Here is a 13025-nt window from a genome sequence, read left to right as displayed (position 1 = left end):
GATGAAGGAAGAAAAGATTAACTCAGGGTATCACTGTTGTAGAAAAATGATACCCTGATAGAGAAGTAAAACACATTAGCAGAGAATTTGCAAAAGATAATTTTGTTCTTGTATTTTTTTTTATATTGACTCCTTGACTTAATTTTTCTTATACCAACTTACCTTAAAATACAGAGGCAGACCTTGCCTCCTGACGTCAAACGGCAAAATCCAAACCTTTGCTTACTTTCAATGTCGGTGAGCACAAAGGTGAAATGCTGTCCTACTTGGTTTTGGGACACCCTGGAAAACCAGATACAGAGCATAAAACCACTAAATCACACAAAACACAAGCATTTAAGTCATTGGTCTCAAGTATTTCCATGCTCAAACCTCACTATTCTTCTCTCCCTTCCCACCATCCAGGCTGCCTCTTGCACCCCACTCCTTTCCTTCGGCACAGAAGAGCCCAGTCCTTCCTTCACTCGTGCCCCCAGTTGCTGCCCCAGTTCCATGTTCCTGCTGATGTGCTCCACTGCATCTGGCCCCTACTCTGAAAGTACAGGGTGTTTCATAAGGTTTGTTCTTAAGCACAGAATAAACTTAAGCCAGAGCCAGTACAAGCTTGCCACAGTTTATTGGCTTTGAGTACACCTCAGCTGTGGAGAACAGCAACCCAAACAAAGTTTTAAAATTCTACAAATAATTTATTACATGTCATAACATGGGCCTGGCTTACAGCAGCCATTATAAAGCTAGCTTGTTTTTTTTCAATCCCTTTTGACTATCTTCACTGGTTAAGCCTGTAGCCTCCCTATGCATCTTCCACAGATTTTCCTCCTTTTTTTTGCTCTACACATTGCCCAGCAAGGAATTTGTGCCAAGTTTATCTTCTGGTGCAAATTTTTTTGGTTCTGGAAACGCAAAAGCTAGAACATAATCAAGAACTAACAGCACAAAAGCTAAAAAAAAAAATAAGTAACAATATCTTCAAGACTGTATCAAAATACACACCCACGTGAGACAGAGTAAGTTTACACCAAATTTCCCTCCTCTTATCCCCAAGCTCTGTGCAGTCAGCACTCCCTCAGCAGTGCAGGCTAACATGCACTTGTCCTGAGTTTCTACTACCCCTCCCATGCCACGTCTGACTGCACATACTCATCTCCAGATCTTAGTTCCAACCTCCAGTCCTGATCCCCCACTTTCTGCTTGACAGCATGAGCCTTTTCCCAATTCCCTTTTAACAAATGGCATCTTCACTGTCATGATGTTTCTAATTCTCCTTTAGGCTCTCAAGCATGACGTTTTTCTCTTGTGCAGTTTGTCAGCTTCAGACAGAATATCACTGAGACCATGGGATGGACCCGCTCTCAGTGTGACCAAACTTCAGTGATCTCCACAGAAATTGCAAAATGCATTTGATGTAAGCATTTTAGAAGACAAACAAACTGTATCTGAAGTTTACTCACAGAAATACATATTTCACTTTTCCAAAATCTCCCAAACAAAATTAGTTCTAGGCAGACTTGGCATTTTCAGCCAAAAGAGGTGATGTGTGGCATAGAATGGTTTTGTCCAGAAGAGATTACTAAAGATTTCATTAAAACCAAATGAAAACAAAGTTAAGATGGGGAGTGCATGGAGATTTGAAAGCATAAAATGCAACAGTTCAGCCTGTAATTCTATTGTCTGCTGTTCTTTTCCTATTCTCACATGATCTTCTACAGCAAAATACCTAAGCACCTGCTAGTTAAGTGCTATGATTAACATGTGTCATTTGTGGGTCAATCATAGACGACCAAGCTGAAAATGAATTCCCAGAGAAGCTGAAAACCATCACAAACCTCAGTCTATCAGTCCAAGACCACAAAATATTTTTTTAATTTATGCCTTGTAATACGGGTTGGGGTTTTTTTGTTGTGGTTTTGGTTGGTTTTTCACTGGTTTGCTTGTTTTGTGTTTTTTAAATCTCCACCAAAATAAAATATAGAAAATTTTCCCCTAGGGAAAAAGAAAGTGGATGATCAAAGGGCAAGAGAAGTTACGTAGGACACAGGCACATTATATTGCTTAACATATGTATGACAAAAGCTTAAAGATTGGTACCATTACCCAGATTGCAGTCTCCCATTCTTTTCAGTTTAGTTTAGTCCATCGTGAACATACAGCGACAGGGCTGAAACAAAAGCCTATGCATACAACATCAGGAGATACACTAAGTCCAATATAACCACTGGAAACCCATGACAATGAATGGACTTTTTTTAGTTAGGTAATTAAACTCAAATAATTAGGACAAACACTTTCCTCGGCTCTCTTCAACACACTGGAACAACTCTAGCATGCTCTTTAAATGGTAAATGTGCAATGGCTTTCGCTCAGCCCTTCCTTGCTCAGGTTCTGTGTCATGCTGCCTGTACACTGTGCCTGGTACCACGGAGAGCCATCAATAATAGGGCATTATTACTCCCCTGCCAACCAAGCAATTTTCTATTTCACATCTCTGCATTTTCCTCTTTATTCCTGAGAGCAGACTGCCATGAAACCTGCAGTGTGGTTTCAGTGCCCCTGCGCACACTGTGGCCGGGGGTTCGCACAGTAACTCAGCAGTAGCTGCTCAGTCAGTAGCACTGGCAGTGCAGTGCAGTGACCTCGGCTGCCTCCTGTTCCCACTCTCTTTTGTTCTGCTCTATCCCACTGTTAGGTTTGGAGCTCCCAGCAGCCCTGACTGGCTTCTCCTTACATCACACCTGGCATGATTAGGTTGGGGTCTCTGTGCACCATCATCTTAACCTAAAGAGATCACTCATAACCAGCAACTGTTAATACATGCTCATCTATGCAGGCATTGCTTTTGATGTACTGTGTACACGTATGTCAGGCAAATGACTACACCATTACTCCTTGAACTCAATTCCTTAGCCCCAAAAACTGACATCAATTAGGATCTCCCGCTTCCAGCTATTTGAAGTCTCCCTTCCTAAAACCTGAAGATGATATGGGAAAATAACCAGTATTGCAATTAAAGCGTAACAAAATGTCACTACACACAGCCACCTTAAAAATAAGATTTAAATTCTGATATTTTCTATTAAAAATAGTCCAGTCAAGTTATGAGTTCAGTGGGAATCAATTCCAATGCCAGCTCACCACCTCCAAATCAATATCTTGGCTTTTTTAAGAGAGGTAGCCCCATATTTTGACAGTCAGTGTAAAAGTTGCCCGGCCTGAAAACTGCTTCCCACACAGTTTAGAAAGAGATGTAAGTAGCAAGTTTCAGATTTTTAATATGAGAAAAACTCCAAGACTAAAACTGAATATCCACAAGAACCCAAAAGTTTGCATTTGGTCCCATTTGCTTCAAAAGAACAGCTAACAGAAGCCAGTGACCATCCATCTGGATGAGATTCTCTGATCAGAGTTTAAAATACAGAATTAATTCTAGGTTTCTAATTTGAGAGCTCCACTTAAGATGCGGGGGCAGCAAGGAGGCCTGTTTTTCCACTCCTCTTCAGCAGAATTAAAACTAACTATATGCAAGCCTTACAGAGAAAAACAAATGTCGATTGGGGATTTCTGTCTATCGATAGACAACCACAATGTATAAGCCAGACACACAAAACATTCCAGAAGTGCTAGCACTACAGTTTTAACATATATATACCATGTTCCATCATGCAGACAAATGTTGGGCCAAGTGACTTGGGGACTGTGCCTCTCTGTTGCACCATGGCACATTCAGTTGTTCAGAAATCAAGTCTCACCTCCAGAGGCAGGCAGCAGCTCCTGGCACTGCTACTGAACCACAACATTGATGCCTCTCAAGTTTTTCTTAACATGAAAATCAGCACAGGTAAAATGCAATTATTACATACCAGAATTCCCTAAACAAAATGTTATCTAGACTTTTTACTGGATCACAGGATCAACTGGCCAAGCTTCAAAACCTTCCTGCAGAACATCAGTCTAGTTGGAGATTTGAAGAGAGCATGAATTGCTCACTTGCAAGGGGAGAGCAGGCACAAACTGTTCCCAAGCATCACCGACCTCCTCACTCACTCCTCTGCCTTGCTTTTGACTCACTTTCAACTCTTGCCCTGCATGCTTACTTTTAATCTTAGTTCAGCAATAATAAATCACTAGAAGAATGTGTGTAAATACTTATTAACCCTGCAGACTACAATGAGCTCTTTCAAGGTTATTACAGTTCACTATAGAAATAAAAAGAGGTTTTAAAATTTTTTAAGTATGTACCTACAAAATGCAGAAAAGGTTCCTTGGTACCCATGGAATAGGTAAAGAGTCATTTTAAAGTTTTTTGTTTACATTACAGCCATCACTCAGGCCTCATTTTTAAGAGAGCCTTAAGAGAGCTGATTAAGGCAGGAATTGAAACTCTCCTTCACACAAAAAACAGCATATCTAATCATTAAATGTATCCCTTATTCTCAATAAAAATTGCTTTTCTTTCAAACTGATTAGTTTAGGATACAGTAGATGTTTGAAATTATTTTTATTTCGAATTTTAGGAATTTTTAAAGAGTTCCAAAAAATTAAAGACCTTATGCATCAGAATACAGATTTTTGGTTTCAAAAATAAGTCATAAAGTTACTCATATCATTAATTATAAAATGGCACGTACATGTATTTGACCAGTGTAACTGAAGTACATAGTTCTGATTGGAGCTTTAGCAGTTGCTACCTGTAAACCTGAGAATTTCACAGGTATTTCAACTCCCAAGCTAAATGCTGAAAAGTAAATTCGCCCTAATTTTCCCCAAATCAAAGAACAGATTAGAAACTGTTTCAAGCAAGAATTTGAAAAACAGATGTTAAGGTAGTGGTACAAGCTGATGGAGAGACTAGAGAGACAGACAGTAATGCAGGGTTGGGCAGTCTTCTTCAACTAATCGCTATACTCAAATCTAAGCTTCAGGGATTATTTTCTCCATTTCCAGGCCCCCTCCAACAACTCCAAAGTTCAGGCTCCCTGTGTGGAGGGCTGCTTTGTTCCAACTGAGTTATCCCATTTGAGCTCTGCTTCCCAGAAGCCCCAACCCCTTCCAATTCAGAAAAAAAAAAAAAAAAGAACAAGAAGAAAACTACAGAAGATACAAAAATGGACAAAACCACCATCAACTATGACATTTCCCATTAATAGAAAGCATATTTATCTTCTAAATGAGGTTATGTTTTCAGAACAACAAATGCTGGAAGCATTAAAAGAAACCACAATTACTTAGCAAAGAGTCTCACTGGGAGTATTTAAGTTGCAACAGAAGCCTTCTCTGTTTAGGGGCCCTGATCATCATACCTGGCCAAGGGTCTATAGGAGCACGCTACAGTTCCCTTGGTATTCCCAGGTTTCCTCCCAGACAGGTCCACTTCTGCACACACATGGAAACTCCACAGTGCACACTGCAGCCTGTCCTTACCAACACTTCTCTCTCACACATATGTTCAATATTATGCACACATGGACCATAACACAGTGAGACAAAAAGATACAAAGAAATCAATTGTATATAACTGCTGCTGCATGTTTGAGTTTGTAACCCATCTTGTAAACTGACTGCAATGACTGAAGTGTAAAAGGAATGCTAGTTTATCTTCACCTGTACAATACTTTCTTGATCATTTACTTTTCACTCTCAACTATTTAATCTGAAGGCAAAATTTTCGTGTAAGATATAACTGCCTTTCATGAGATCTGCTAATCCAATGATCTCTACAGCCATTGTTTTGCACTTGTCTTGTTTCTGTACAGACTTTCACCAGAAATAACAGAAACAGCATTAGCCAAGAACAGGAGAGTGACAGTGATGTCACTCCTGCTATTATTACTCATTGACCCTAACAGATTAGGAGTTAAATAATATTCACATTAATTCCCATACTTGAGTGATATTCTGCTGCTAAAGAGAAATCCTCTACTGCAGCAGCAACATCACTGCTTACGCTCCAAAATCTAACGCTTCCCTGCAATTGGGTGAGTATCGTAGGAAGAGTTAATGAGATATGTATCACTGTCTCCATGCTGATCCTACAGGCAGTTCCCAAAGTGTCTTATCTAAAGAGGTATATGGGCTACACATTCAGCAGGAGAAATTCATCCTGAAAGGTGAAAGACTGAGAAATGAAAGAAGTGAGGGGAGGTACTTATGGCGGAGAGAAATGGGAGAGATTTAAAGCACAGACAAAAATGAGGGGTCAAGCAGTGACATAGCACAACTTTGGACTGAATCTGAAATGGTTCCAAAAGGAACAAGAGGAGAAGTCACTTGTTCATTAGTCATCATCCAGCTAAATAACTGACAGATGGATGCAGAGATCAAGGTGTATGACTCTGCAAAGTTACACCTGAATTTTGGGTTGAGAGTGAAAATAAAGAAGACTATTGGAGAAAGAAAAGGGAAGAAAAACATGCAGAATTTACATAAAGGACTCAAACAACAAGAGAGAGGACAAAGTGTTTTTCTCTGATGCATTAATATTACTTTAGCAAACACTAAAAGGAAATTAAAATCTCTGTATCCTCAAATGTTAAATCTTCATAGTCCATATAAAAAAAAACCAAAGGAATTGTGTACCAAAGGGAACTTATTCGTAAATATATATAAGGAAACTGTCAGAATGTTATACAACTGCATCATTTACTAAACATAAAATAATTTATTCTCAGAAAAAGAAATAGGTTCTTGGAGCAAATGCTCAAGAATTTCTATGATGCAATTCATTTCTTAACCTCTTCAAAATAAAATGTAAGCCATAACCAGCAGTAATGACAATATGTGCTTGCTTTCAATAAAAAATTATACATAAAACTAAAAGTTTAAGTCATCGTCAAAGAATTTTTTAACACCATTGTGCCTCTATTGACCTGACTTTAAGTTTAAATTTAATGGGAGTTACCTCTAGATTTTTAATCATCATTCACAGTATTTATTTTTAATAATTAGAACAAGTAGTGTACATTTATTTATAACATATGCATAAAAGATAAAGTACATCCGGTGAGAGGATGTAAGCAGCATCGAATAGTGAGAACTAAATTTGGATCTCTGTCTATGATCACTGTAGTACAGTGAATAAAAGAAAATCAAATAAACATTCTCATTTTATTCATTTTTTAGTTCATTTGGCAACTAATATAGGTGAGCTGAAAGAAAACAGGTGATGATGATTTTACCACTGTGTTTTAATAGTGCTTTAACTTTCCTATTTCTATAATTTGAAGAATGTTGGTTGCCTACTTTAATGAGTTTTATTTAGCTAGATAACAGAAATAATACTCCATTCCCTACAACTCTGCTGTATAGTAGAAATTCAGAGGCAATCTATGGAACAGAGTCACACTTTTTGATCTAAGTATCTTGATTGGTAGAATCAGTGGAATTTATCACTTTAGCACTGGTAATTTCTAGCTCTTAATAGGCTCAGATATTGCTTGACATAGTTTATACATGTATAGTACACATAATACAGGCTGACAAACTGTGCTCTCTAGAGTTCAATATGCTCAATCAATGAAACAGATATTTTCTATTTCAGTTCAATCAAAGCTTTCTGTAGAGAAATTGTCATTGAAATCTGTCTGTAAAATACTTGGGGGTATTAGGTGTATCATCTACCATGATCCTCTGCACAAGACAAAAAAAAATATACATATTTTCATCGGGCAAGTGAAAAGCACATATATGACTAGAAAAAAAATTAGTCACATCTTAAATGTCCATTGAAAAAAGCCATATGAAAAGGAACTACAGCAGTGTTTTTCCCAATCCTTTTATCATTCAAATTTCAAAATAAAAAAAAAAATTAAACTGAGAAAGCAGAATGCAACTGGTTTTCTTAAAAAAAAAAAATAATAATGTCCACATTATAGAAAATACTTGAACTGAGAAGTAAATGGCAAATACACCAAGCAGCCAGTAAGCTGTTCACACAAACAGCTTGCCAGTAAACAGTTCCTGCTCTCCTGAATGAGCTTCCAGCATTTCTGTCCTTTTCTCCACAGCAGCTCCGCCCCTCCTCCTTGTCTGTGCTCTTTTATACTCTCGTGATCCCGCATTGCCTTTGGTTCTCCCACAAATCCCTACAACTCAGCTCCCAGCTACGCAGGAAGCAGCGAGTGCGGCACCTTGTTTTAAAGACACCGCGGTGCCCCTGAGCCGTCAGCGGGCCAGACTGAACACGTCGGCTTTATTCTCCTCGGTTTATCTCAGCTTCCAAGAACCTCTCCTCCTTCTGCCCAACTGCCAGTTTTTACAAAGTTTGTAGAAATTTGGCACCTTTGAGAGCACCGCTTTACTGTCAAGCATGGGGCCAACAGTCAAAAAGCATGTCTGGGGAGGGGGGTACAGAGGGCATTAATGGACAGGCAACAAGTATCCCATAACTTTTTTTTTTTTTCTATTTTCTTTGGTTTTTACCCCTTCAGACACTCAGCTAAAATACATGCTTAGCTATACTATAAATTCACGTATTCCCATAGTTCATTGATTAAGTTCGTCCATCTCATACAAGCAGCCAAGTGCCTTCTGAATGTTCTGAATGTGCCTTCAGGAATAGTTAAGGCCAGTTATTTGAAAAATAATTATTTGCTGCCACTGATTATCTTCTTGCCACTGGATGGCAGCAACAGAACCTCACCTTTTTCTGTTATCCTCAAATTTTATTTCCATTATTCGTCTTCATTACCAATTTTAAACAATTCTGTACATATCTTAAGCACATTAAAGACTTTAATGTTTTAAAGCCAACACTGACAACCATATTAGTTAAGTCATTAAAACAGCTTAAAGGACAGTGAGCTTAACCAGTTCAAACCCCAAACAACTTAATTAAATTCATCTATAAAAGACCGAACCTAGTTTACTTCAAGGAAGTTGTGTTTATAAAGATCTTTATTTTGCCAGGGTGTCTTCCTGCAAAGATTGTTCTTTCCTCTCTACACACACCATCTTTTACTCCACAGAGAGCAATCTTCTTGCATCTGAAAAATGCTTCTGGTCTCTGAATCTCCATCTACAACTGATGCCCATGTCCTGAAACTGGTTCAGCCTGCACACTACCTGGATATATCTTTCATTAATCATGCAAATCAAGTTTCTAATTTAATCTTTGCTAATTTAGACAGTACGAGTTTTCCAAACCAAGTGAGTTCAATCTACTAAATTAATTACCATTAATCATTTTCACAAGCCCGAATAAATATTTTCATTAATAAAAACATTTAATATGAACAATTTAAATGACTGGCAGCATTACATGGAAGACAGACTATAAATGATAGCAGAAAGGTAAGGACTAATTAATTATAAATAACGGTCTTGATTCTTCTCTGAGAAAAATCAATCACATATTCAGCTACTTCCATGCAATTAAAGTCTCAATTTCTTTGAACTCAAAGCAACATGTTTGCAGTACTGCTCAGTGAGTTTTTATATCCTGGTGCACTGTAACATTTTTATGAAGCTCGCTGCTTGAAGGAAACTATGTTATATCCTTAGACTAACACAGATGGTGTTTACAATTAAAATGGACAAAACTGGGAGTCAGAATGTAGCTCTACCTTTACAGAGATATCCCCAAAATTCTGTAAAGGTTACATTTTGCTGTGATAGCTTCCTACTAGTGACTTCATAGTGACTTGAACAACAAAGGGCATGTTTTCTCATCTGCAGGTGCAAGCTTAGAGAGTACATTACATTTTCCTTTTCTTTAAATCCTTGCTTGCAATTATGTTAAATATAATTTTCTATTGAGAATTTTTAAATAAATGATAACTGTAGCACATACCTTTCAATGTCAAAAGGAAAGCAGAACTTTGGAACGCTGTTCAGCACTTCCTGAAAATGTAAGTAAAAGAAATAAAGTTACAGGTTTTTGAAAAGGTTTTTCAAAGGTTTGCTTTTAAAAAATGACCAAAAATATTCATAACAAATAATAAATTCAAGGAATATACGATTGCAAAAATACAGCACACGTTCCTGGACTGAAATAATTGATTATTAAAAAGGAATTAAGTTTGTGCTTTGGCAGATTGCAAAGACAATGCCACAGAAGCCCCAGGAGGGAAAGGCCTGGCCTGAAGGGTATTAACACCCTTCACATCCCCGCTGGGATTCCCTTCAACAAGGCCATATGGATTTTACAAGAAGCACCACACCATATGGGTAAGCCACGTCTGCTGCTACTTGTACCACAGACTAGCCACAGGGACTTCTGACAGATCCTGGCTCAAAAATACAAATGTTGTTTCAATTAAAATGCAGGCAGAGAAAAGGGAATGAAGTTGGCAGCAGAATGAATTACAGAGAGGTATAACAACTCTATACATGTGCCATAGTCAAACGCTGAAAATGATGGAAATCGTCTGCCGGTCCAAAGCAGAAATTTATATGATTAACCCTTTGGGTTTCACAAGCAAGCCTTCCTATTAATAAAGGGGGGGGGGGGCAGGGGGGAGCAAAATCCACCAGATTTACATTCGTACCATAGCCTAAAAGGATGATGTCACTCTTTCTTGCACAATTTTATTTCAGAAGCTGTTTAGTGGCAAATAAAATGTGTTAATTAAAATATAAAAATGCTCTCAAACTAGTCAACATTTTTCTTCCTTTTTTTTTTTTTCTAAAAAGTGAATTACCAGATCAGTTAGCAGCAAATACCCCCAAAATTCTTTTATAAGATCCTAGAAAACCAGGTTTTATTTCCTTGCTCCCAACTGGGAAAACAAACCCCCTGTGAAGCGCTTCAGCTAAGAAGAGGCAGAACAGCAGACATCAATGCAGTTGGTCAAAGCTACAGAATTCCCTTTTTGTAGCAGACCAACAGACATGTATTTCTGGATACAGAAAAATGCATATTGATTACAAATTTCCAGAGCTGCACGTGAGCGTTTAAGAAGCTGATCTAAGATGTTAGCACTCTCCAGCCTGAACACTGTTTACTGCACGTTGAACTCCTATTAGGGGAAATTATGTATTTAAATTCCTACACACTACAACAACTATTTACTTTAAACATTTGCCTGGCTCAGTGGATAGCGTAAAACATAAAGAACCCATCCAAGTTTATCAGCAAGGGATGAATAGTTCAGAAAAAAGATGACTGACTACAATATGCATGTGCTAGTTACAACATTTCAAAGGTATATGATGTGCCCCAGTAAATCATCATGTGGCACAAAATGAAAAAGTCAACATTTTTATAATTTCTAAGTCATACAAGAGATTTCAAGAAATCTTTAGAACTTTTACTTTGTCAGCAAAGATAAAGGGTATGAAAGCCACAATTGTGTTTGGGAAAGGTTATTAACTCCTGAACAACAACAGTACATGTAATACTCTCCAGAAGAACTGCTCAAGCACCATCCTGCCTGCTGTGAGTGCCCACTGCAGAAAGGTAAGGAGTAAAATATAAACAGGGCAGGTAAACTTTGAATTTCTGCAGTCAGGAACAAGCACACAGGATTCCAGTCATAGCAATAATAAACTCTAAAGAAAGAGAACAAACAGAACAGGCTAATCAAAACTTTTAACTCAGGGATTTCCTAAACATTTCCAAATACTCTCTCTCTTCAGGCTTATAAGGTTTGTTTTTTCCTGTTCCAAAGAAATAGTATGTCGATTTTTTTCTAAATCTGCACCTATTCTCACACTATAGGAAATTACTTTCTCCTCACTACCAAGGATTTTAATTGCTGCCTGGTAAGCTTAGCACTGACTCAGAATTGGGTATGGAAATGTATTCATTTATGTTCCCCATTGTACTCTCTCAGAATAAATTATCACACAAGAAGAAGAAAACAAAAACAAAAAAACCAAAGGTATTAGTTCAATATTTTGACTAAACAACCTGAAAATTATGGGTATGTTTTGCAGCGTTCCCCAGGCCGGCGCTCCCCCAGCGCCGCCCGTCCCTCCCCAGCCAGCACACGTGCACTCAACTTCTGCAGAGCAGCCTCAGCTCGCTTCCCAACTGGCAGGAGCATCCCTCAGGGGACAAGTCTTTAAACCTCCGCACTCTTTAAAATTCAACCAGCCAGCAGGTCTATAGACTGGTGTATAAACAGTATAGACAAAAAAAAAAAAAAATCCTCTCTCGGCTTATGTCAGTGACAAAGCAGCTCAGCAGTTGACTGCTTCTCCCCTGACAGCGTAAGCTGGGTTTACACAGATCAATAGATGGAAGTCCTACCTAGCTTCCAGGGCTCAGTTTTCTTCCTTAATTACAGGTGCTATTCAGATTTTTAAAATGGAAGAAAACAAGATGCCCTCAAGATGCTGCTAGACAAATTTAAAATGCAAATGATAAATATTCACACACACAGTCACTATTTGCGTACAATTACAGTTGATACTTGCAGTAACCTCTCTACTGAATAAAATTTGAGCTCTGTCTCCTAATGGGTCATCATTTTCAGGGTTCCATAACTCAGTCAGGACTTCCTCCTGAGTCAACATACACACTCTCAGAAAAAGAACAATATCTTTATTGTCTTTTATATTCATAACTTCATAAAAATATGTGCTTATTTCCGAAGACAGAAAGTTGAACGAGTCTTCAGAAAGCAAAATATCTGGATTCACATGTCCCATCCTTTGGTTCACACAGTATTAGTGCTTTTAGAAATGCTCACTGTGTCACAAAGAAATTGTGTACAAGGGGAAAATTATAATGATGTAAAAAAACAAAACCACAAGCAAAGGATTGTCTAATTGCTTTCAAACACCAAACAAGCATCTACAGTGGTATACACAATTGAGTTTAATTGCTAAGTTATCCTTTAACTATTTCATTCCTTATACAAATAAAATCATAAAATTAATATCATGTGAACTACAGCATGCTGTTTCCCCCACAAAAAGCTTAAACAAAAATGGAAATTATATTTACAAAAATCTTTCCTTTATGCCTATATCACAGCAGAAGAAACTTTCATTCCCACAGGCTTGTGGTGCACTGGTTTTATTAATTCACTTTCATCAGCTGCACTGTACAACTTCAGCCTGACCTGGTCATGCTCACTGGGTCT

General features: G+C 38.0%; 1 protein-coding gene across 3 annotated transcripts in view; it reads right to left on the bottom strand.

The window, feature by feature from the left end:
- Positions 1–13025, bottom strand: part of DENND1B (DENN domain containing 1B) — a 149484-nt gene that overhangs the window by 81593 nt on the left and 54866 nt on the right. For all 3 annotated transcript variants that reach the window (XM_032696453.1, XM_032696455.1, XM_032696454.1), the window contains exons 4-5: positions 9785–9834; positions 163–282 (exon numbers count right to left, since the gene is read on the bottom strand). In XM_032696453.1, coding sequence (XP_032552344.1) covers positions 163–282; positions 9785–9834 — 170 coding nt within the window. The remainder of the gene's footprint in view (positions 1–162; positions 283–9784; positions 9835–13025) is intronic.

This window comes from Chiroxiphia lanceolata, chromosome 9 (assembly GCF_009829145.1).
Source record: "Chiroxiphia lanceolata isolate bChiLan1 chromosome 9, bChiLan1.pri, whole genome shotgun sequence".
NCBI lineage: Eukaryota > Metazoa > Chordata > Aves > Passeriformes > Pipridae > Chiroxiphia > Chiroxiphia lanceolata.
This window is presented reverse-complemented; position numbering and strand designations above follow the sequence as displayed.